Raw genomic sequence first — 24,370 nt, 5'->3', positions numbered from 1 at the left:
AAGGTCAATTATTCTACAAAGCTGGAGGGATGGCTCGTTACTGAGATGAAATAATGGAGATGTCATTCGAGTCACCGTACTGGGGCAGGGCGATCTCTCATCTTCCGTGGCACTTTGTGCAGCTCAATGACTAGGCTGTTCCGTTGACTTTGCGAAACTTAGGCCATTGCGCTTTTTTCACAGTCGGTGCAAGTCTGGGGAATTGTCCACTATGCATCATCGGAGGGCTTCTACAGCTACGCGATGAGTTGCGCCTAATCTCGTTGGGAACTTTGATTGGGACCTAGTGAAGGATTTCTCCTCTTCATTAATTAAATTCACAACTGGATGAACTATACATGGTGCTTGTTTTGGTCCATGCAGCTTTCATTTTATCATCAACAAATATTAGGAAATATCAATTGTTGATAAAATAAGTTGGTGACGAACGCTAGCAAACAGTCCTAAATGTCTTGAACACTTCAGTAGACTACCTCGAAGCTAATCGTATCTTTGTTACCCTCTCTTGTAGGAATTTTTTTCTTGATACCGAGGCAGCTGAAACTTCAACTTCACGGACGGTTCATATCCTAATCGCTAAATCCAAATGGAAACTGTGCATCCTCTAGTTAGAACACTCCAAGACAGCAAGAAACTTTCAATCGAGGATAAGCGGTGAGCTACTGTCAAATTGGTTTTTCGATTTCGCTGTGGTATCTTGTGTTACTATCGTCTTTTGCACTGATTGTTGCGAGTCTGGTGAAAGTAAAAACAAATAAACTGTGAACTATATCCAAAAGTGTGAACGGCAGTAAAGCTGAAACGCTCACGGTATATTGATATTTACTCTGAGATAGTATTTCTTTTTCTTTAATTTGTGCAAGCTGAAGAAGCATTGATAGAAGTTCTGTCATGGGAATGAAAGATGTTACCTCAGAGATTCTGGAAAATCCAGAATTGTATGGATTGAGAAGATCACATAGAGCCCCCCCAAAGAGTTATTTCAGTGACGACGACGATGAAGATAGCATAAAGGCATCCGGAAGGAGAAGAACGAAATATAATGAAGACGCTGCCGATGATTCCGACGCTGAGGTTGATGATGAAGGCGATGACGAGGACCAAGAGGGTTCCGACGAGGACGCTGACATAGACGATGATGACGTTGACTATTACACGTCTAGCCAGAAACCAAAAACAGCACGTACATATAAAAAAAAAGCCTCATTAAAGAAAAAGATAAAGGAAGCTAACGTTGTCATACCAACAAGGTTCTCCTCACGAAATAACAAGTCAGTAAACTATAATACTGACTACTCAGATGATGACCTTTTAGAATCGGGAGATGAATTGGACGACGAGGATGAAGATATGGATTCTGAAGAAGCGGAAGAGGGCCAGTACGAGGAATCTGCAACACCCCAGCCGGGAGAAGACCATGGTATTGATCTTATAGTGACGCACAGATTAAAGGAAGGTATCGATAAATCTACTGAGAAAATTGTTCCTACTTTAGAACAATGTAAATCCAACTACGAATATTTGATTAAGTGGAGCGATCGCTCTCACCTACATAATACTTGGGAAACCTTTGCATCACTTGATCAAGTTCGTGGTATTAAAAGACTCGAAAATTATTGTAAGTCATTTCTCATACAAGATCTTCAATTTAGACTGGATCCTTATGTGATGATTGAGGATCTAGAAGCAATGGACATGGACCAAGAAAGAAGGTTGGATGAGTTCAAAGAGTTTCAAGAACCGGACAGAATTATAGATAGCAAGCGTGAGTTAACAAGTGATGGAACATCACAGTTGCAATACCTTGTAAAATGGCGTCGTTTAAATTATGATGAAGCCACATGGGAAAATGCAACAGAGATTGTAGAGTTAGCTCCCGAACAGGTTAAGCATTTCCAAGGGAGAGCTAACTCGAAAATTTTACCGCAATTCTCTAGCAACTATACCGCTCAGAGGCCACAGTTCGAAAAACTCAGCGTGCAGCCACCATTCATCAAAGGAGGTGAACTTAGAGATTTTCAATTGACAGGTATTAATTGGATGGCATTTTTATGGTCAAAGAATGATAATGGTATTTTGGCAGATGAAATGGGATTGGGAAAAACTGTTCAGACCGTTTCCTTTATAAGTTGGCTAGTATATGCTCGTCGACAAAACGGCCCACATCTAGTCGTCGTTCCCTTATCTACAATGCCTGCCTGGCAGGAGACTTTTGATAAATGGGCGCCTGATCTGAACTGTATCTGTTATATGGGTAACCAAAAATCTAGAGACGCTATTAGAGAAAACGAATTCTATACAAATCCTAATGCTAAAGGCAAAAAGAATGTCAAATTTAATGTTCTGATGACAACTTATGAGTACATTTTGAAGGATCGTATGGAGCTAGGCAGCATAAAGTGGCAGTTTTTGGCAGTCGATGAGGCCCATAGATTAAAAAATGCTGAATCCTCACTTTATGAATCGTTAAATAGCTTGAAAGTTTCGAATCGTCTTCTAATCACAGGCACGCCTTTACAAAATAATATCAAAGAGCTGGCTGCCTTGGTGAATTTTCTAATGCCTGGCAGATTTACCATTGATCAGGAAATCGACTTCGAAAACCAAGATGACAAACAAGAAGAGTACATTCGCGATCTTCATCTAAGGTTGCAACCTTTTATCTTACGTCGTTTAAAGAAAGACGTAGAGAAGTCCTTGCCAGGAAAAACAGAGCGGATACTTCGTGTAGAACTCTCTGATGTGCAGACAGAATATTATAAAAATATTCTCACGAAAAACTATAGCGCTCTTACTGCAGGAGCCAAGGGAGGGCATTTCTCTCTCTTAAACATTATGAGTGAGTTGAAGAAAGCCTCGAATCATCCATATCTATTTGATAACGCAGAAGAAAGGGTGTTGGAAAAGTTTGGCGATGGAAGTAAATCTCGTGAGAACATATTGAGAGGTATGATTATGTCATCCGGTAAAATGGTTCTTTTAGATAAACTATTGACACGTTTGAAAAAAGATGGTCATCGTGTGCTGATTTTTTCTCAAATGGTTAGAATTTTGGATATCTTGGGTGATTACCTCGCAATCAAAGGCATCGCTTTTCAAAGATTAGATGGTACAGTGCCCTCTTCTCAAAGAAGGATATCTATTGAGCATTTTAATGCACCAGACTCAAATGATTTCGCTTTTTTATTATCTACTAGAGCAGGTGGTTTAGGTATTAATTTGATGACTGCGGATACGGTTATCATTTTTGATTCGGATTGGAATCCTCAAGCAGATCTTCAGGCAATGGCTCGAGCACATCGTATTGGACAGAAAAATCACGTCATGGTCTATAGGCTTGTGTCAAAAGATACAGTCGAGGAAGAAGTTTTAGAGAGAGCACGTAAAAAGATGATTTTGGAATATGCTATCATCTCTCTTGGTGTTACTGATGGAAAAAAGTATACAAAAAAGAATGAGCCTTCTTCAGGAGAACTTTCAGAAATTCTGAAATTTGGTGCAGGCAATATGTTTGCTGCCAAAGATAATCAAAAAAAACTAGAGGACTTGAATTTAGATGATGTTCTCGACCATGCTGAAGATCATGTTACAACACCTGAGCTAGGGGAATCACATCTAGGCGGGGAAGAATTTTTGAGGCAATTTGAGGTGACAGATTACAAAGCGGACGTTGATTGGGATGATATTATTCCTGAAGATGAGTTGAAAAAGATACAGGATGAAGATCAGAAGCGCAAAGATGAAGAATATGTTCAGGAACAACTTCAACTAATGAATAGGAGAAACAATGCCTTGAAAAAGATTACAAACAGCATAAAAGGTGAAGGGGAAGAGTTAGATGATGATGATGATGATGACACAAAATCTTCACGTAAACGTGCGAAGGCAAACAACATGGACGTGCTTGATGAAAGGGAAATTCGTGCATTGTACAAGACAATTTTGAAGTATGGGGTATTAACTAACATGTTCGAGGCAATGATCGCTGATGGAACTTTGCCCGTAAAATCAATAGAAAAGTACGAGGAGGTTTACAATGATATATTAGCAATTGCTAAAGAGCATTTACAAAGAGAAGAGAGCAAAAGAATCAAACTTTTAGCAAGCCTCGAGAAAAAAGCTAAGGAATACAGGCAAAAACTAAACAGCAATCAAATAAAGGCGGAGGATCAACCAAAAGATAATCCATTGAGCCGACTCGCAGCAAAGAGAAAAGAAAAAAGAGCCGTTTTATTTGAATATGATAAAGTCCGAAACTTGAATGCTGAATCTCTTTTGAATAGAATTGAAGACATGAAACTTCTGAAAACAGTAATTGATAATAACTACAAAAGCGATCCGTTGAAATTTAAATTCAAGAGACCACCTAAACCTGCTCAAAATTGGAATTGTGATTGGAATCAAAATGATGATGAAAAATTGATGGCCGGTATTTACAAGTATGGACATGGATCATGGACCCAGATAAGAGACGATCCATTCCTCGGTTTAACTGATAAGATTTTTTTAAATGAAGCGCAGCCAGTGGCAAAAGAAAACAAGGAACCCGATGATTCGCACCCTAACGATGGCAATCCACCGGACAAGAGGGGAAAGGGTATCACAGGCTCATCCAAGAAAGTTCCTGGCGCCATTCATTTGGGCAGAAGATTCGATTACCTCGTTTCTTTACTGCGAGATGAAGTAAATGGGGTTAATACAGCCACCCCAAGTGGTGCATCCACACCTGTAAACGATGTCTCTCACGAAAAACTGCCGATTAAGAAAAGACCAAGAAAAGCTGGCACTTCAACTAACAGCAGAGCCTCCACCCCAGATTCTTCCTCCTATAAGTCTGACCACAGCTCTAAAAGACTAAAGCCGTTGCCTAAGGGTCCAGCTGCGATGACACACAACAGAACTAACACCAGTGCTTCTTCCAATGGAACCGCCAAGTCAGTTAAAAACTCATCAGCGAAGTCTTCTGGGACGGACACGCCCCCACCAGTACCGACCCAGGCTCCTCACGAAAAGGAATACGAAAGTATGGATGAGGAGGAATGCATGAACATTATGGGCGACATAAGGTCATCGTTAATAAGGCTAAGGCGTGGAGGCAAGGGTCTCGACCGCAAAGAGTGGGCCGGCATCCTAAAGAAAGAGCTAACTGCAGTAGGCAGTCACATCGAAAAGCAAATGGACTCTTCCCGGAAGCATACTCCCGTGAAATTCAAGAAGCACCTATGGTCTTACAGTTCGAATTTTTGGCCTGCAAGTGTCAAGAGCCAAAAATTAATGGCTATGTACGACAAAATTACGGCGAAACCAGATCAGGCGAAATCATAAACGGCTTCCATCTCTGCGATCTTTAGAGATCATCAGCTCCTCATGGAATTCGCAGAAATGCATCATTTGTACTGGTATTAAAGTCACTTTATAGCATGTAGTTACTGTATTTTGACGTATCAAACGATTTGCGTTTCTTTTGTGGTTTGAAAAATTTTTTCCTTTGTGAGATGCCCACGATGAAGGACCTTCAACTTTCATTGACTTTTCAGTAACTTCAGAAGAAATAGTATCATAATGATAATTGTTGATTGGCAATTCATAGTAGACTGAGAAACAAATTAACTTTCACCGTTTTTAGACCGTTTGAAGTAAAGGGCAAGATATAATAGTACAGCTTTTGGTTTATTTTCCTCTGGCTTTCTATAATAAAAAAACTTCAAAAAAAATCTAAAATACTTATATTAATTTACTAAAAAAAAAAAAAATAAAGAAAGATCCATACAATACAATGTCTGATATCACTGATAAGACGGCTGAACAATTGGAACAATTGAACATTCAAGATGACCAACAAACTGCTCCAACTTCAACTGATTCAGATAACCAAAAGGTTGAGACTTCATCTGCCTCATTGTACGTTGGTGAATTAGACCCATCAGTGTCTGAAGCGCTATTGTATGACATCTTTTCTCCAATCGGTTCTGTTTCTTCCATCCGAGTCTGTCGTGATGCCATCACCAAGACCTCTTTAGGTTATGCTTATGTGAACTTCAATGATCATGAAGCTGGTGAACAAGCCATTGAAAAGTTGAACTACGCGCCAATTAAAGGTGTTCCATGTCGTATCATGTGGTCTCAACGTGATCCTTCCTTAAGAAAGAAAGGTTCTGGTAATATTTTCATCAAGAATCTGCATGCTGATATTGATAACAAGGCTTTACACGATACCTTCTCCGTTTTTGGAGATATCTTGTCTTGTAAGATTGCCACTGATGAAGCTGGCAACTCTAAAGGATTTGGATTCGTCCATTTTGCTGATGATGAAGCTGCCAGAGAAGCTGTTGATGCGATCAATGGTATGCTATTGAACGGACAAGAAGTTTACGTTGCTCCACATGTTTCGAGAAAGGACCGTCAATCCAAGTTGGAAGAAGCAAAGGCAAACTTTACCAATGTTTACGTCAAGAACATTAATGTTGAAGCAACTCCAGAAGAATTTGAAAAATATTTCAGTCAAGTAGGCCCTGTTACCTCCGTTCATTTAGAAAAAGACAGCGAAGGTAAATCAAGAGGTTTTGGTTTCGTTAATTACGAAGACCACGGAGATGCAGCAAAGGCCGTTGAAGAATTGAATGAAAGTGAATTCAAAGGTCAAGTCTTGCATGTTGGTCGTGCGCAAAAGAAATATGAACGTTTACAAGAGTTGAAGAAGCAATATGAAGCCTACAGAATGGAAAAATTAGAAAAGTCTCAAGGTGTCAATTTATTCATCAAAAATTTGGATGATTCAATCGATGATGAAAAATTGGAAGAAGAATTTGCTCCATTTGGTAGCATCACTTCTGTTAGAGTTATGAGAACCGAAAACGGCAAATCCAAGGGGTTCGGTTTCGTTTGTTTCTCAACTCCAGAAGAGGCTACAAAGGCTATTACGGAAAAGAATCAACAAATTGTCGCTGGTAAACCATTATATGTTGCCATTGCTCAAAGAAAAGACGTTAGACGTTCTCAATTGGCTCAACAAATTCAGGCTAGAAATCAAATGAGATACCAGCAGGCTACTGCAGCTGCCGCTGCGGCCGCTGGTATGCGTGGTCAATTCATGCCACCAATGTTTTATGGTGTTATGCCACCAAGAGGTGTTCCATTTAATGGTCCAACCCCACAACAAATGGCTGCTATGGGAGGTATGCCAAAGAATGGTGTCCCAATGCAACAGTTCAGAAATTCTCCAGTCTATGGCGTTCCACCACAAGGTGCACCTCAACAAGGGAACTTCATGAGAAATGGTGGAAATGCAAATCAATTCTACCAACAAAAGCAAAGACAAGCTTTGGGTGAAGAACTATATAAGAAAGTTTTCTCCAAAACTTCTGATGAAGAAGCTGCCGGTAAGATCACTGGTATGATCTTGGACTTGCCTTCTCAAGAAGTTGTACCATTATTGGAAAGTGACGACCTATTCGAACAACATTTCAAAGAGGCTTTTGCTGCTTATGAATCTTTCAAGCAAGAACAAGATCAACAACAGCAACAACCACAACCACAACAACCTCAAACACAAGCTTGAGTATAATGATATCTTTTTCCAAGATTCTAGCTTATTTTTCCATTTTTTTCATAGCGACACCAGAATTTCAAATATTCACCGGTTCACTATTGATTTAGCTGGTCCTTTCCTTTTTACCCACAATCTCATTTTTTTGTCTTTAGTTTACATCTTATAGTTGTAATATGTTTATTACTTTGGTTTCGAAACTTTTCGATGGGCATTTATGGTATCATGAAGCCATTTTCTATGTCAAATTCTTTCCTTACTCTATCTAGATTTGATCGTTATTCATTAAAATCATCACATTACCCGGAAAATGTAAAAGGACCACTAATGAAGTAGTATTTATCACCAAAAAAGATACATTAACATAAAGGTATCTTTAATCGTAGTGCAGTGGTAGCTGTATCCGGTCCAGTTATTATACTCGATAAACTATGGCGTCATTACCAAAGAGAATTATAAAAGTATGGGAGAGTTTGTTTATTTGACTTTAACGAGGTTAGATGGTCCAACTAGTGTACTAACTCATGATTACATACTAAATAGGAAACAGAAAGGCTTGTAAGCGATCCAGTGCCCGGAATCACTGCTGAGCCACATGAAGATAATTTGAGATATTTTGATGTCACAATAGAAGGACCACAGCAATCGCCTTACGAAGATGGAGTTTTTCACTTGGAGCTCTTTTTACCTGATGATTATCCAATGGAAGCCCCAAAAGTTCGTTTTCTAACGAAGATTTACCATCCAAATATCGATAGACTAGGACGTATCTGTTTGGATGTTCTAAAGACCAACTGGTCCCCTGCACTCCAAATTAGGACTATCCTACTGTCGATACAAGCGTTGTTGGCCAGCCCTAACCCTAATGATCCGCTTGCGAACGATGTTGCAGAAGACTGGATCAAGAATGAAGAAGGTGCTATTCGGAAAGCTCACGAATGGACGCAGTTATATGCCTCAAAAGATGTTAAATGAGTTTTATATTTTTCTAGCTGTTTCATACCAACCAATATCTCACAGCATATCACCCAATATATGTATACTGTTCAGACATCAAATGCTCAAGTGGGAGCTAGGAGGAGCACTTCTAGCCATATACATAGGTATTTAAGCTTAAATACTATCGAGAGCTTGCAGGTAATTATTGTTCCACAAATTTTGAAAAGGACAGTAAAGATATGATATACAGCACCAAATTATATACACTCTAACCAACTCTCTTGCCGTGACTCAACCTCATGTTTAAAAAGCCAAGGTAGGCAATATTAGTTTTGGATCCATAAAAATGAAGCTTAATGTGAAGAAACTTCAAGTGAATCAGCAGTAGATCACTTGATAACCTGTTTCTGGTATTACTCCGTCTTCAATATGTTCCCTAGGATTTATTTTTGCTCCGGTCAATATTCTTAGGCAAAGCCTTTTGCTAAGAACACTTTCACCCTTTCAGCTACAAAATTCACTGTATCAGTCACAAAAGAGATATTTATTTTTAAAGTTCGAAGTAATGTTAATACTATAGAAGTGCAACTGCTTAGCCCAGTTATTGAATCAGAAATACGAAAAAGGCTGAACGTCGCCGCGCTGTTGTGACGTCTATTCTACTAGTATCTATAAGGCAGACGAGCCCCCATATAGTAAAGGCAACTGTACAGCTATTCGTAATTACCGCAATTTAATATCCACCAATTCTTCTCACTTTACCATTTTCCTAATTCACACCAGAATTAAATAAAAGAAAGTGAAGACGACTCAGCGGCTAAATTGCCTGTTTCAACGAATGCGAAAATAATACAGCAACGCGAGGCATTTGAAAAGTTCTCACGGCTTGAATGAGTCTACGAAATTGAATACTAAGTTATTTGGGACTATGTTGTTTGGTCGTAATTACTTACCATGAAACATTTCTTGAAATTTGCAATGACTAGGTTTCTAGAAGAATGTGCCCATGCTGCCAATACTTTGTTAGAGAGATTATAGCTCAAAGACGGCCTTCAAGTAGCATTGTCGTACTGCAGGAGGCAAGGAGCTTCCAGGCTAATGGAATGTCAGTATAAAACTGAGCATTATGTAAAAGTAGGGCTCTTTGATCAGTTTACACAGTCTTTTCTTGAAGGATTTCGGGTGAGATTTTGCCAAAGATGATCGAAAAGGCTTTTTCGCTTCTCGTAGCTATATCTAGAGCAAATGAACAAAACAAATCGATTAGGTAGGTATTCTTTTGATTTAGCACTGCCAGCGCACTTCATTAAGACGGATATTTAAATAATTTTGCTACATACCAAATTTTAACCAATCTAACTCATCAGCTATATTAGTCTGCGAAGAACTTGAGTTGTTGGTTGCCTCATACGTATTATTTTCAAGCCCAACTGGAGTGGTAGACATACCGTTACCGTTCAACGACATTTCAGGTGTTGAAACGACGGTCTGTTCACGAAAAGAGATGGTTCTCTTTGGTCCAAAAGATGATTGCCTTCTCAAAGTCAGGCTGGCATCATCTTTGTTTATTCCCCGATGCTGCAACAATGAATCAACATAGCTATTCCGGGGTGATGCGGTAACAGATGCTTTTCTTAAGGATGCTGTTAAATTTTGCTGTAGATGAAAAGTGTTTATATTAAGCGTATGCTTGCTTTCAGAAGATATTTCCACCGAATTATGATCACTCTGCTGCCCAGAGTTCTGCAGTTGCTGTGAAAGTAAAGAGGTATGTGCCCTTTTTGAATTTGATGCACTAGGAGCTTCATTGGGACTATTGAATAGCTCAAAATCAGCCTTTGGTGATCGCATCGTTTTTGGTGATGCGGCAGCAGAATTTTGACTCCAACCGTTGGAAACGCTTGTATTTTGATTACTAATGCTTGATTGCTGATTTTGATTTTGTAACTGCTGCAGCGATGCTGCCATGAATGAGGACGATGAAGAATGGTTCCGGGATGATTTACGTCTTGGAATTGTAATACCTGGTCTACCTGTTGAACTAGAAAACATGCTAGGCTGTGAAGTCATCGGACTGGAAGGATTAAAACTACTTCCAATAACTCTTGGAGATGACGAGGCGCTATTAGCAGAGCTATTGGAGGTAACTAAGTTAAGACTGAACTGTGATTGGTTGTTGGTATTTGGTGAAGGTTTCGGCAGTATTGGAACTACCGATCTTGAGGATGATCTACTAGAGCTCGAGTTGTTCGATGATGTGCTACCTCTTCTTGATTTTTTTGTGGTAGACGACACAGAAGGAGCCATCCTATGATTATGGGTCATCAAATTGTTTGGATTCAGACTTTCCTGAAGAGATTGACCACCAAAACCATTATTTAAAACGGATTCATTACCTTGTTTTTTACCATTGGAGCCTATTGTAGCACTATAACTCATTCCATCCCCTTCGTTCTCATATGACGTGCTGACTTTGATATCCTGCACAGCGGAATTTTTCTTTGGACGACCGTTTTTTGATGCTGATACTCTCGAGTTACCATTCACATTCTGATTAGTATTAGAATTCGTATTTGAGGCATCACTAGCACTGTTTCCCTCAGACTGTGCTTGAGTTTTCTTAGCTCTTTTTTTATTATTTCTCTTCTTTATAACATCTGATTTTAATGACAAGGGCCTCATTGTACCATGAAGTTTTTGAAAAAGACCGCAGGCATTACAAAGGGTGTTTCCATGAGAATCCCTTCTCCAAAGTGGTGTTTTCAATGTTTTACAATTGGTACACTGTAATGGTGGTTTCTTGGGTAAATCGGATGAAGAAGTAGACGAACCGCGTTTGTAATTGGATAAAGAAGTAGACGAAATTTGCTTCGCCGTAGAATTTTTTCTCACAGAATTTCCAGCTGAGCTGATTGCTCCATTTTCGTTGTGCAGAATCTTATTTAGCTGTGAAGAGGATCGCCTACCATTTAATGAAGGCCTATGCAAACCTGTGGAATCTTCCCGTTTCAAGGTGGTTTGTGATGAGTTCCTTGGTGATGACGATGCTGACTGGTTATAAAAAGACCCATTTGGAGCGTGCGGTATCTCCATACCTAATAACTGATGGTAATTATTGTTATTATTATTATTATTACTATTATTATTATTGTTATTGTTATTGTTATTGTTATTATTATTATTAACGTTGTTGTTCATCGAAATTCCGAATTGGTTTCCGTTTCCAATAGATGAGAAGAGGCTGACCCCTGGTGCGCTACCCGCAGTAAATTGCATTTCTGAATTAAAACTGTTTGGCGCTGTAATCGTAGCTGATCCGTTTGAACTGTTTGGGGTCATCATAAATTCTTCAACGTTAAAATCCCATAATTGTGCAATTTCACCGTTTTGTTGATTTGCGATATCTATGGGATGTGCACTTCCATTTTCCTGATTATGACTTTTGCTATTTGTGCCGACAGCATTTTCATTTGTAGTAGCGGTCGTTGGGTTCGATGAGTGTTCAAACATAGTTTCAAAACTCGTCTGTAGTTGCGAGTGAACATTATCCTTATCTTTATTCAGGAGATGAGGAAATACTGAGGCAGATTTGGGACTTTCCACCATGGAGTCATGCGAGTTTGTATTGGATATTGTCGGAAACAGGGAAAAGTCTACACTGTCAGGTAAAATTTCTAACATCGAATCGAAGGTCGTGGCGTTCATCGCCGATAAGGAGGCTTGCTTGGTATTTATCTTTGTTTCCTTGGGATTTCTCTCATGGGGCGAATTATTAGAACCAAATATATCGTACAGATTTGAATCACCTACCATAATTATCCTCCGATAAATGTGTTTTCACTATCTGTTCTGCGCTTTATTTCCAGTTGCTTAGCTCGGGAAACGAGGATACGTAGAGAAATCGCTGCCGGGAACTCAAAAGAAATGGGTATCACTATCTCACACTGATAATCAAACCGTCCGAGTCCTTTAAGCAAATCAAGGTCTTCAAAGTTAACAGAATCCTTCCTGCTTTGGGCTTACCTTCTTCTAATAAGTGCTTCTTTCAAATTTTTTGGAAGATGTTTTCTTTTTCTTTTTCTTGACTAGCCATGTTATAAAAAAACGTGATCAGAAAACAACAAGACTCAAAAAACTGCACAGTAAAAATAGGAGTAATGGAGGGTCCGTAGCCGAGTTTGCAATGAGTCTGACGCATCAAGGAAAGTTGATTCTCATCTTGTGACTGCTACCATCACTAAGAGCTAATTTTCATTTGAAAATTACAGAAACGGTTCGTGATAGGGACGCACTTTTGCACCAAGTTCAGAAATGATGTGCTGTGCAGAGATGCCCGAAACCCATCGCAGAGAAGGGCTGGCGGCTTCAACAAACTCAAAGCTCTTAGTGGAATGAGTAGAAATGCTGGAGCCTCCTTTAGCAGTCTTTTGGGAGGCCAAATCATTTTCACCTAAGACAGCCCTGTATGGTTATACCCTTTCCTCAATCGCAATAGTGGGACCCTCATGAACAAGTAATTGCGTCTTATTTCTTGCTTATTCTTCCATGTGCTCTGAGGGCGAGAATGCCTGATATAAGTTTCTCGCTACTACAGTGCCCCAAAAAAATCGCAGTGTTATCGTTGATGCGAATAAATCAGATTTTCCGAAAGTTATCTCGACCACACCACCACCACCACGATGTCTCGATATGTCGTTACTTATCTAAAACGCTCCATTTTCTTTGTTCGGTTCTGTGTCGAAAACCGAATCGGTATAAATGATCTCTCTGCTGGCAATGCATCAAAACTGAGCAAATCTTGGCCTTGATAACAGTCAACTCTGATCATGAAACTTAATAACGTCACCCGCACGATTTATTTGCTTGCTGAAATGCGCAAGGAGATGAATCTCGCCCTAATTGGTTAGCCGCCGATACGATCCTGACTGCCAAGACGCAGCGTTATCCCAGAAATGTGTAGTACTCACTCACAAATGCTCAGGAGAAACAAACACCGCTTCAAGCTACTGCTCTCATTAGTATTATGGTTGCTTTTCATCCTTTGTTTTTCACCCTTGTGGTGGAAAGTTTGCTCTTTTTCTATACTTTGATTCACTGTCGGAGATATAAGATTAGGAACTTTGAAAGGAAAAGAGACTTATGCTCGGATGCTCCCTCAAATTTAGACTGCAGTATTCAAAATTGCTTGCGGTGTCATGAAAGCTTCATTAAACATCGCAGAAAGAAAACTACGCACGACACTGCTGTACCACTGATCAATTGAGATCCACTGATCATCACGCAATAACCCAATTGCTGATTACTGTACAACATATCTGTTCAACAGAACAGTATAGAGTTTGCCTAGAGCCTCAGAGTGTACTACTTTCTTGCTCATAGTTGCATTTGCACTTGTGTGAGCCTTGTTGATAATTGTAGTGTGGTTACCCTTCTCAAAAATTGTTTACGCGCATTTTTTGACGACATCTCGAGTTTGAAGAAAAAGAGCCAAATAGATATGATACGTGTTTATGGGTATTATCAACTTTCTTGTGAGAAGTAATTGAACACTTGATTTATAGAAAATAAGCTTACGCTTCTTGTTACTGGATTTAGAATTAGGGTGAGCGAAAAAGAAAGTATTCAGAATGTCGGATCTGAAAGTTACTAATGAAAACGCATTCAGCCATGTTGCCAACTCGGGACCAATCTCTATTCTATCATATTGTGCATCATCTATTTTGATGACAGTCACTAATAAATATGTTGTGAACATTGAGGGATTCAATATGAACTTTATTATGCTTTTTGCGCAATCTTTGGTGTGCACACTGGCTTTGGTTGTTTTGAAGGGGTTGGGATATGCTAAATTTCGTCCTTTGAACAGAACGGACGCCAAAAATTGGCTACCGATCTCAATTTTGTTGGTGATTATGATCTATACTTCATCCAAGGCTCTACAGTTTTTGGCCGTTCCAATTTACACAATCTTCAAAAACTTGACCATAATTTTGATTGCGTATGGTGAAGTTTTGTTTTTTGGTGGCTCTGTCACCTCAATGGAACTCTCTTCTTTTATGCTTATGGTTTTATCATCTGTGGTTGCCACTTTGGGTGATAAGCAAGACCTAAGTGCCAAGGCTGAAAAATTGGCTGAAGAGTTGGCGCAAACTGGTTCCGGTGCCGGTTCCGTCTTCAGTGTGGGTTATTTATGGATGTTTGCCAATTGTATCTCGTCTGCATCTTTCGTATTAATTATGAGAAAAAGAATCAAGTTGACTAACTTCAAAGATTTCGACACGATGTTTTACAACAATATTTTGGCCTTACCAATTCTATTATTGTCGTCTTTCTTTTTAGAAGATTGGTCTTCGGCAAATTTGAATATAAATCTATCTCAAGACTCTTTGACTGCAATGATTATCTCCGGTTTGGCTTCTGTCGGCATTTCTTACTGTTCTGGTTGGTGTGTTCGTGTTACCTCCTCTACTACTTACTCAATGGTTGGCGCTTTGAATAAATTACCAATTGCGTTATCCGGGTTAATATTCTTTGATGCTCCCAACAACTTTTTATCCATTTTATCTATTTTCATCGGGTTCTTGTCTGGTATTGTGTATGCAGTTGCAAAGCAAAAGAAGACGCAACGTCAGCAACCAGTGAAATAGTCATAGATTTCAACAATGTTTCCCGAAGCTTTTATAGTGTTACCACATTAAATACGTACATAAGGGACTTGAATATATACATTTTTTCTGAATATCACATATACTATTTAAAAGCGTGTTAGGCGGTATGTTGCTGAATGCGAGGGAAGGCAAACACACAAAAAACTGTAGCGGAAGATTGTGAAGACATAGTTTTAACGATAACTGCATGAGTAAACTAAGCTCTCAAGAGTCCTTACCCGATTCACCTCTTCAAACTGCACGCAATGTCAGTGATCTAGAAACACTTTCCTCCACCTCAGTTGAACTGTCTAGCGATGACGAAATTGATGAGGATAGCGGTATCAAGGATAAGATTTTGACACGCACTCTAACTAAACGTTCTCTGGCAAGTACAGAAAGTGAGGAAAAAATTGCAAAGAGGAACCACTCTTCGAATTCTGATGGCTCGATCTCATTACGGAAATTTGATTTAGGGCAACACTATGATCCTGATATTACCACCTCAATCGAAAAGATCAATTCGTTGAAAGAACAAATGGTAAATAATCAAGCTCAAGAAGCAGGGCAGACAAGTCCATTAGCTCTGAGAAAGAAAAAAATACGACAGCTATTAAAGAAACCCAATGTTAGCAGCTCGTATATCGATATGATTGCGAAAGAAACTATCTCTCAAAAATATGTAGACTGGCACTTCATTACGGAAGACTCAACATTTGTTCAGAGTGATTCCTCGTTAAGGAACCTAATTCGATCATTTGGCGTCAGTGATCTCAAAATTCAAGCATTATACAATGACAGGATAACAATTTCAAAGGCAAGACAGTACGATACATTATGCGAGCTGACTCCAGTTAAAATTATGATGGATACATTGCTGAAATATAAAGATGATTCACTTTACTTTTTGAAAAGTCTCATATGTTTCATAATGGACAGAAAAGTTTATGAATCTGTAGAGTGTGACGTTGTATGGTGCACCAGGGTATTCAACATGTTTCCAGAGAGCAAATTTTTGACATGCTATTTACAGCTAGTCAACAATGATGACTATTTCATGCATTATAGGCTAATGAGATTGATACCCTCCTTACGATGTTCACTGTTAAAATGTATATTATGCAAGTCTCCAGATATCCCGTTTCTTTCAGAGTTAACAAGCGTGTTTGATGACTTACTGGACGCAAAATCATACGAAACTCTCCTTTACTACATTCTTGTCGTGGTTGGACCAGACGGTATACCATTTGGCGACAACAAATGCATCAGGTATTTCGAAAAGTGCATTTCTGATATTTTAGATCTTGAGAATGGCGAAGTTGAGTTAACGTTATTGAAAGGCATTTTGAATATGTTTAGAAAAATCTAAACTCATCAATAGACGAAATTTCTATTCAATGGATTGTTAAAATGTACGTAATATTTGTTATCAGTATACACGCTGTTTCAAGTCTATAAATTCCTCCTAAAATAATTCAGGGAAAGCTTTAGGAAGATCAGTTATATCACTAATAACTGCAGAACCCTTGGGATTGGCGCCCAAGATTTCATCAACAACATCTTCCACCAAATGAATACACTTTCCCATACCAAGTGCAATTCCCTGCTGTATATTGTTCCCACTATCATCCACAAACCAGGCATTGCTATACTGGCCCAAACCACTTTCCATTTTTGCCTTTTCAAATGCATTTGGATCTGGCTTGCAGATCAAATTATCTTCCTGTGCATAGTCACAGTACGTAATTCCATCAAATAAATCCGCAATGCCCAGTAACCTTACACAGCGAAGACCGTGGTTTTTGTATGCATTAGTGAAAAGCCAGAGTTTGTCAATTTTCCCACTTGCCCTTAAATCCTGTAGTACTTTTCTAAGAGCTAAATCTGGTCTTAAAATGTCCTGTAAGGGTAGAGCATCATCAACCATCTTATTGTACTCGATGGCGTTTATATCATGAAACATAACTAATCCTCGGATAGCTAATCCGTAGTCCCTATAGTAGGTCCGTCTCAGATTATGCGCCGCCTCATCGTCTAAGTTTAGTTCCGTCTTAAAATAGTCATGGATAGATACTTGCATCAAATCATGGATACGCGTGGAACGCCTGTATAAACAGTTATCAATGTCGAAAAAAAATACTTTCAGATCGGAGTCTGGTTTTGGAAGCTCTTTACAATCGACAGGAAAAGTGACTCTAGATCCTGGATAATCCAGTGATTCCAAATGCTCTTGATTAATCCTGAGCTGTTTCCTGACTCGCTCGTAGTAGATTTGCTGGTAGTCCTTTGAAATAGTCATCTCGCAAAACTTACACAGAGAAGATTACGTATTGTGGAATGGGTAATTCTATACTCGAGTCCGTTATTAACCAACGAACAGAAATGCAACCTAGTGAAATAGATGTATCAGCTGCATTTGTTCTTTAACTAAATTATCAAGATGTACTCCGTTTTAATCACATATCAAAAACAATGTATGAGTCAAAATGCGTCCGAAAAAAAAACGCAAATGAGATAAGAATACAAAGCTAAGTACAAAAATGCATTACTGTCACTACTCTCGTAGCCGTTTTATCTGCCTCTCAATAAATATCCTATAGTTTTCATCGTTGTGTCTTCGCATTACATCTGATATCATGTCATCCATTTTGAGAGTTGCGGTACTCCCTGGCAGTTCGGACGGCAGACACTGTTGTAGTTTCTCAATCAAGCGAGATTTCAGGTCGGCCATCTGATTTGAGCCACCACTATTGACCTTCAGGCTACGTAACTTATCAGTAATTGATGTTATAAGTCTGTAAAGGGCCACTCTTTGATCAGTCACAAGTCCTTCAGCGTACAAACGTGATTCGTCGACGATGTCAGAAGCTGTTGTATCTCGTGAGGCAAGCTTGTGAAGGTGCGACAACGAGCGCGAGACATCGTGGCCACTTTTCAATAGGTCATCCAACTCCATGAGCTGCACGTGGATGCTTTTCAATATCTTTTCACTCATCTTCGACTGAAAAATTGCAGATCTTACAAACTCCTGTACTTGTTCATCCTTCAGTAGATCCTCTGTATAATTAGCAAGGGTGGTGTCGAATAAGAGCGAGTCGAACGCCTTAAGCTGTTCCGAATCCCATTCGAAAACAGGTGGCTCGTCCCTCAGTATCAAATTGTAAAGCTTGGCCCATTGATTAAAGGTAAAAATATTATGACTGGCCTCATCGTCGTTGATGAATGACAAGAATTGATGACATTTCGATAAAATAATTTTCTTAAATGGATGAAGCTGAGCGATATGATTCCTCAAATTCTCAAATTCTTGAAGAGTTTTATCAAATAGTTTACCAGGGTTTGATGAAGCAGTAAAGCGCGAAACGAAATCAGTGATAGCGAGCGTCCAATTGGACACCAATAATACGCTCGTTGCAGAGGAGACCACGGGTGACATTGGTGCTAAGCAAGTAACTGTCGTGCTCTTTCGCCTCAGATTTGTAGCAATTGGCTCATGATGTAGCTCTGGTAACTTGTCGACTCCATACACGTTATCTTTGAAACAAAGGTCCATGAAAAGAGAGTCGCCGTCCTTCAAAAACCTGTATAGTTCTCCTACTTCATTCGTCACAGTCAATATATCGCGAAAGTGCTCTTGCAATTCCTGAGTAAATCTTCTGTGGCTCTTCTCAATCTTATTCGATAGTTCCAATTTGATATCCTTGACCTCCACTACGGTATGCTCTCTGAACAAGTCCAGAACCTTGGAGTCCAGAGCCTCATCTACCCTATCACCGAAAACATCAAGTCCAAGACCACTCATCCCAAACAGTTCATTTAAACGCACCGCCCTCTTGCAGTCGTCATCAAACACCTATACCTTACTCTGTTTTTCATCTTGCATCTTAGATGTTCGATATTCACAATTGCAACTTGCAAGGCGCTCGTGCGTACGCACGAACTGGAAATGAAAAGTTTTCAATTGAACATCATTGAGAAAGAGAGCAAGTTTAAAAGCAACGTTTCATAGTTCGATAGCGACCTCAAAATCATTCATAGACTGAGAATAGGTAAACTAGACGAGAAAATGCCACCAGTATCAGCTTCCAAAGCGAAAAGAGACGCAAAAAAGGCTGAAAGAGAAGCCAAGAAGAAAGCGGACGGTAAAACCGTCAGAAAGCTTGGTAAGAAGAAGGAAGAGAAAGTAGAGGAAGATGAGGCAGAGTTAGCTGCCAAGGAAATTAACCAGTTAAAACTACAGCAAGATGAACATGGTCTTTCTGATCGTGTTGTCACAGGTGTTCTAGATTCTTTGGAGACTTCAAGAGATATCAAGCTATCATCTGTCTCCTTACTGTTCCACGGTAAAGTTTTGATTCAGGACTCTATTCTTGAACTCAATTATGGTCGTAGATATGGGCTTTTAGGTGAAAATGGTTGCGGTAAGTCTACATTTTTGAAGGCCTTGGCTACAAGAGAATACCCAATTCCTGAACACATAGACATTTACTTGCTAGATGAACCAGCTGAACCAAGTGAGTGGTCCGCTTTGGAATATGTTGTTAGAGAAGCCGAAGCCGAGTTAAAGAGATTGGAAGACTTGGTTGAACGCATTATCATCGAGGATGGTCCAGAATCAGATGTGTTGGACGGTATCTACGAAAAGATGGATTCCTTGGACCCTGATACCTTTGAGAGTAGAGCAGCCGTCATTTTGATCGGTTTGGGTTTCAATGCCAAAACTATTTTGAAGAAAACTAAAGATATGTCTGGTGGTTGGAAAATGCGTGTTGCCTTAGCAAAGGCATTATTTGTCAAGCCAACTTTACTATTATTGGATGATCCAACCGCACATTTAGATTTGGAAGCCTGTGTTTGGTTAGAAGAGTATTTGAAAAGATTTGATAGAACCTTAGTTTTGGTCTCCCATTCTCAAGATTTCTTGAATGGTGTTTGTTCCAACATGATTGATATGAGAGAACAAAAGTTAATGGCGTATGGTGGTAATTATGATTCCTATGTTAAGACCCGTTCAGAATTGGAAACAAATCAAATGAAACAATACAGTAAACAACAGGAAGAAATTGCTCATATCAAGAAATTTATTGCATCAGCTGGTACATACGCTAACTTGGTGAGACAAGCCAAATCAAGACAAAAGATCCTTGACAAAATGGAGGCTGATGGTTTAATTCAACCCGTTGCTGGTGATAGAGTTTTCTCTTTCAGGTTCCCTCCGGTAGAAAGATTACCACCACCTGTCTTGGCTTTTGATGATATCAGTTTCTCTTATGATGGGAACAAAGAAAATAATTTATACGAACATTTGAATTTTGGTGTTGATATGGATTCCAGAGTTGCACTAGTTGGTCCAAATGGTGTTGGTAAATCTACTTTATTAAAAATCATGACTGGTGAATTAACACCACAAGGTGGCCGTGTTTCGAGACATACCCATGTTAAATTGGGTGTTTACTCTCAACATTCACAGGATCAATTGGATTTGACCAAATCAGCTTTGGAATTTGTTCGTGACAAGTATCCACAAATTTCTCAAGATTTCCAATATTGGAGAGGGCAATTGGGTCGTTATGGTTTAACTGGTGAAGGACAAACTGTCCAAATGGGTACACTATCAGAGGGCCAACGTTCTCGTGTTGTCTTCGCTCTGTTGGCATTGGAACAGCCCAATGTTTTGCTACTGGACGAACCTACTAACGGTTTGGACATTCCAACAATCGATTCTTTGGCTGATGCTATTAAGGAATTCAATGGTGGTGTCGTTGTTGTTTCACATGATTTTAGACTGCTTGATAAGATTGCAAAGGACATTTTTGTAGTTGAACATAAAACAGCCACTAGATGGGATGGTTCCATTTTACAATACAAGAACAAGCTTGCCAAGAACGTTGTCTTGTGATTATAATATATCTCTTTCGAACAAACACCCTGCCTTGCGCAGAACAATACATAAACTTGTGTAATCTAATAATTCCATATTTATCTACAATGTCTATTCAATCGAATGACCAGGTTGAGGAAAGTGATACCAGATCCTTGCTCAAGCTGTAAACTAATCGAAACCAAAAAAAAAAGGTGAAAAAAAAAACCTCTCCCTGTCAACGCAACTGCCTCATTCATGTAAAGCTTGGTTTGGGCAATTTATGAACCTTGGGATCCTTTGATGCAAATGAGGCCCCTGCAAATGTTTTACTACTTCCATGAGGCTGATTCTCATATGGCTTTGAACGACCAGTAATAGCGCTAGACTCTAATACTTTGGGAACTTTGTCCAATCCCAAGGGAGCGCTAACAGGGCGAGGATATTGGTGATTTTGTGGCAATGACTGATATGGGTGATTTTGGGCTTGTTGCAAATAATTTTGTTCCATTTGATGTTGTTGAATGTCAAGCGCTCTGTACATCACCGGTAACTGATGCAAAGATGGCTGCGGATACATAGGATTCATCAAAGGCGTTTGTGGTGCCATAAACTGAGGTGCATTAAATGGTGACGCAAAGGAATAATTACCGTATGGATATCCGGCGAAGCCCGGTTGCTGTGGTTGCTGCATTTGCTGCTGTTGTTGAAATTGCGTTTGCGACACTGGTGATGATGGTGGACGTGCTGAGATAATACCCACGTTTATACCAGCGTTAAGACCTGGGTTCATAAGCAGTGGCGAAACAACACTACTGTTTGAATACTGCGTTGGTGATGTCATCGGAGGTGAAGTTTGCTTGGTTGGTTGAGGCACTGACTTAGCCGAAAGAGTCGAAACTGGCGTTTCACGACTGGTCTCATCACATCGAGCACAGTCTGCAGAGGATGAATCAGCACCACTGCTTACACTGGTAGTGCTACTGTTCCGTTTTTCTTGTCTCTTTCTGCTGTTTTTGGGTTTAGGCTTTGGTTCACCGGACTTCAAATACATATCCTTGAGATGCTGCGTCACCTCGGCTGCATCCGTTTCATCAGCTGCAACTTTAGATTTTGTAGCATTCTTGCTCTTCCTGTTGGGAGCCAATCCATCTCTTGCTTTTCGGCGAGATTTTGAGTTACCAAAATTTGGCTTCTCACCATTAGGCAAAATTTGAGGATCAGGTAGACTAACATCCATGGTTTCCTGCCTAACCTTATTTTTCTTTGCGGCCTGAATACTTTTTTTATCCAATCTTGCAACACTATTATTCTTGTTCTTGCTCGAGGCTGGCATCAGCCTCGAGCTATTAAAATACATGGTATCCGTAGACATTCTCGTCTTAAGGTTAGGTAATGTAGACTTAGGAGAAGAATGTGTTCAAATACTGTATTAATTTATTAAAAATAAAACGTGTTTAGTTATCGGTTGTACTTCTTCAATATATAGGCTTAGAACAGTTAGTGCTCCCCATATCGCTACACTGAGCTTTAGCTCTTGATTGTTATCTCTTTGAACTCAATAAGTAAATTATCGTTATAGGTGATAAATTGTATAATGCCATACTCCAGTCAGCGAATAACAGCTATATGAGATCATCGAGAAAATCTTGAGCTGCTATCAGATCCTTAGGAACATTGGAAGTTGCCGATTCTTTGTTTTTGCGATTGTCACGGCTTTCGACGGATTGCTGTTTATCTAAAGTGGCGAGTTGGTGATTGCGCTGCGCAGCACGAGGAGCAGGAGTAAGATTGGTATTGTTTTTAGTTCCCAGAAGTTGATTTAGATCTGCTATGTCCATAGTTTGTAAACCTTTTGTTGTGATACGTGCTTGAGAGGACTCGTTTTGCGGCAAATTGTCTTGAAACTTTTCTTGTTCCGCCTTTTCCTTGAGGATGTCTCTCAACCTTTTACTGGCGATGCTATTCCTCTCTTCCTCTCCTGCATCACCAAATGCCATAGTTATGTCCTCGTGGTATCTTGCTTCATTCGAGGGGATTTCCAGCTCGACCTCCTCTTCGTCCTTATCTTCATTACTCTGACTGTTTTCACCTTCTTTCTCTTGTCGGTTTAATGCTCTATATTTTCTGTCACTGGGGGTAGCATGACGGTGCTTCAGTCGCTGCTTGTCTTGAAACTTTTTTCTATTGTCCCTTTTCAAACTGTACGGATCCATTGGGATTGCTATTCAGAACCGTATCTGTATTTCGCTGTGCATCTTATGAATGTCAAGTTGCAGAAGCTCTTTAACGTGTTCGGTCTGAAGCCAAAAAAATTGTTGTGTAAGAAAACTCAGTAAATAAGTATATTTAGACTACATTAAGAGGGTCCTTATCATTCTCACTGACGATGCAGTCAACACCTTCGCTTTTCAGTATGTGACACATTTGCTCTCTTAAATAACCACGTTCTGTGTTCGAATGGTTGCATATGATTACGCTTTTGCCCATTTCTTTATATTTCAATATTTCGTGGTGAGAAAGCTCTCCAGTGTAATAAAGGTCCACATCTTCTCTCAGAGATCTGAAAACACCACTGCCACTGCCAGCACATAGTGCGATCGTCTTAATCGAATGGTTGGCAGGCTCATAATGAGATGCAACTTGTAAGTGGTCTATTCCCAAAGAGTTCTTGACGTTCTTAATTACTTGTTTCAAAGTCAAAGGGCTGGCTAGTTTTACCAAACGGCCATATCCCACTTCTGTGCTATCTTCTCCATTTATCGGCTTATCCTTAATAGACTCAATAGACTCACTTGAAGCGATCATTGTGCGCTCGTGAGCGACTAGGCCATGGGAAAGCCAATCATTTACTCCATCCTTGGCTGCATCAACGGCGGTATGTGGGCAATAAACGGAAATGCCCTGCTGTATTAATTTGATGGCGCTATCGTGCTGGGAATTACGTGACGGATTCAGGTTTTTCCAGCTTGGGAATATGAAGGGGTGGTAGGCAAGAATTACATTGCAATCACGTTCAATTGCTTCTTGCGCAACCGATGACGTTAAATCAACAGTGAGTAAAACTAACGGTTTTTTTACTTCGGTTGTAACGTTTTCGTTTTTTGAACAATCAATCAAAAGACCAGTATTGTCCCAACTGCTGTCCGCATAGCTTGATGGATAGTGTTTATTGATAGCTTTTGTGATGACTTTCAACTGAGATTTCGATATAGCTTTGCTCATTTGATCCTTTTCGAATTACCTTGACATACTCTAGTTTTAAGTAGAGGCCAAGAAAAGGCTTCTAAAAATTTCATATTAAAGCATCGCCGTATTATGAGCAAGAACAAAACACATTTTTCAACTTGCATGTACAAATACCGAAAATCCTCTTTA

General features: G+C 39.6%; 12 protein-coding genes across 12 annotated transcripts; 6 read left to right on the top strand and 6 right to left on the bottom strand.

The window, feature by feature from the left end:
• Positions 1 to 891: 891 nt before the first annotated feature.
• CHD1 (chromatin-remodeling ATPase CHD1) lies at positions 892 to 5,325 on the top strand (the record flags this gene model as incomplete). The annotated part of the gene is made up of 1 exon (XM_037287066.1): positions 892 to 5,325. One exon carries the CDS (start codon positions 892 to 894, stop codon positions 5,323 to 5,325), a length of 4,434 nt encoding a protein of 1,477 aa, XP_037142961.1.
• A 451-nt stretch (positions 5,326 to 5,776) lies between these two features.
• On the top strand, positions 5,777 to 7,558 carry PAB1 (polyadenylate-binding protein; the record flags this gene model as incomplete). Its single annotated transcript, XM_037287065.1, has 1 exon — positions 5,777 to 7,558. The coding sequence occupies one exon, from the start codon at positions 5,777 to 5,779 to the stop codon at positions 7,556 to 7,558; it is 1,782 nt and encodes a 593-aa protein (XP_037142960.1).
• Positions 7,559 to 7,977: 419 nt separating this feature from the next.
• UBC13 (E2 ubiquitin-conjugating protein UBC13) lies at positions 7,978 to 8,521 on the top strand (the record flags this gene model as incomplete). The annotated part of the gene is made up of 2 exons (XM_037287064.1): positions 7,978 to 8,007; positions 8,090 to 8,521. The coding sequence occupies 2 exons, from the start codon at positions 7,978 to 7,980 to the stop codon at positions 8,519 to 8,521; spliced, it is 462 nt and encodes a 153-aa protein (XP_037142959.1).
• A 1,296-nt stretch (positions 8,522 to 9,817) lies between these two features.
• On the bottom strand, positions 9,818 to 12,298 carry GLN3 (nitrogen-responsive transcriptional regulator GLN3; the record flags this gene model as incomplete). The annotated part of the gene is made up of 1 exon (XM_037287063.1): positions 9,818 to 12,298. One exon carries the CDS (start codon positions 12,296 to 12,298, stop codon positions 9,818 to 9,820), a length of 2,481 nt encoding a protein of 826 aa, XP_037142958.1.
• A 1,814-nt stretch (positions 12,299 to 14,112) lies between these two features.
• VRG4 (GDP-mannose transporter) lies at positions 14,113 to 15,132 on the top strand (the record flags this gene model as incomplete). The annotated part of the gene is made up of 1 exon (XM_037287062.1): positions 14,113 to 15,132. One exon carries the CDS (start codon positions 14,113 to 14,115, stop codon positions 15,130 to 15,132), a length of 1,020 nt encoding a protein of 339 aa, XP_037142957.1.
• Positions 15,133 to 15,340: 208 nt separating this feature from the next.
• Positions 15,341 to 16,501, top strand: KRE29 (Smc5-Smc6 complex subunit KRE29; the record flags this gene model as incomplete). Its single annotated transcript, XM_037287061.1, has 1 exon — positions 15,341 to 16,501. One exon carries the CDS (start codon positions 15,341 to 15,343, stop codon positions 16,499 to 16,501), a length of 1,161 nt encoding a protein of 386 aa, XP_037142956.1.
• A 96-nt stretch (positions 16,502 to 16,597) lies between these two features.
• SDT1 (nucleotidase) lies at positions 16,598 to 17,431 on the bottom strand (the record flags this gene model as incomplete). The annotated part of the gene is made up of 1 exon (XM_037287060.1): positions 16,598 to 17,431. The coding sequence occupies one exon, from the start codon at positions 17,429 to 17,431 to the stop codon at positions 16,598 to 16,600; it is 834 nt and encodes a 277-aa protein (XP_037142955.1).
• A 255-nt stretch (positions 17,432 to 17,686) lies between these two features.
• Positions 17,687 to 18,934, bottom strand: COG1 (Golgi transport complex subunit COG1; the record flags this gene model as incomplete). Its single annotated transcript, XM_037287059.1, has 1 exon — positions 17,687 to 18,934. The coding sequence occupies one exon, from the start codon at positions 18,932 to 18,934 to the stop codon at positions 17,687 to 17,689; it is 1,248 nt and encodes a 415-aa protein (XP_037142954.1).
• A 264-nt stretch (positions 18,935 to 19,198) lies between these two features.
• On the top strand, positions 19,199 to 21,031 carry ARB1 (ATP-binding cassette family ATPase ARB1; the record flags this gene model as incomplete). The annotated part of the gene is made up of 1 exon (XM_037287058.1): positions 19,199 to 21,031. The coding sequence occupies one exon, from the start codon at positions 19,199 to 19,201 to the stop codon at positions 21,029 to 21,031; it is 1,833 nt and encodes a 610-aa protein (XP_037142953.1).
• Positions 21,032 to 21,248: 217 nt separating this feature from the next.
• Positions 21,249 to 22,367, bottom strand: HG535_0B02630 (uncharacterized protein; the record flags this gene model as incomplete). Its single annotated transcript, XM_037287057.1, has 1 exon — positions 21,249 to 22,367. One exon carries the CDS (start codon positions 22,365 to 22,367, stop codon positions 21,249 to 21,251), a length of 1,119 nt encoding a protein of 372 aa, XP_037142952.1.
• A 250-nt stretch (positions 22,368 to 22,617) lies between these two features.
• Positions 22,618 to 23,208, bottom strand: HG535_0B02620 (uncharacterized protein; the record flags this gene model as incomplete). The annotated part of the gene is made up of 1 exon (XM_037287056.1): positions 22,618 to 23,208. The coding sequence occupies one exon, from the start codon at positions 23,206 to 23,208 to the stop codon at positions 22,618 to 22,620; it is 591 nt and encodes a 196-aa protein (XP_037142951.1).
• A 133-nt stretch (positions 23,209 to 23,341) lies between these two features.
• NIF3 (uncharacterized protein) lies at positions 23,342 to 24,217 on the bottom strand (the record flags this gene model as incomplete). Its single annotated transcript, XM_037287055.1, has 1 exon — positions 23,342 to 24,217. The coding sequence occupies one exon, from the start codon at positions 24,215 to 24,217 to the stop codon at positions 23,342 to 23,344; it is 876 nt and encodes a 291-aa protein (XP_037142950.1).
• Positions 24,218 to 24,370: the final 153 nt, after the last annotated feature.

Source organism: Zygotorulaspora mrakii, chromosome 2 (genome assembly GCF_013402915.1).
Source record: "Zygotorulaspora mrakii chromosome 2, complete sequence".
NCBI lineage: Eukaryota > Fungi > Ascomycota > Saccharomycetes > Saccharomycetales > Saccharomycetaceae > Zygotorulaspora > Zygotorulaspora mrakii.
The sequence above is the reverse complement of the archived record's forward strand: the minus strand, read 5'-3'. Positions and strand labels throughout refer to the sequence as shown.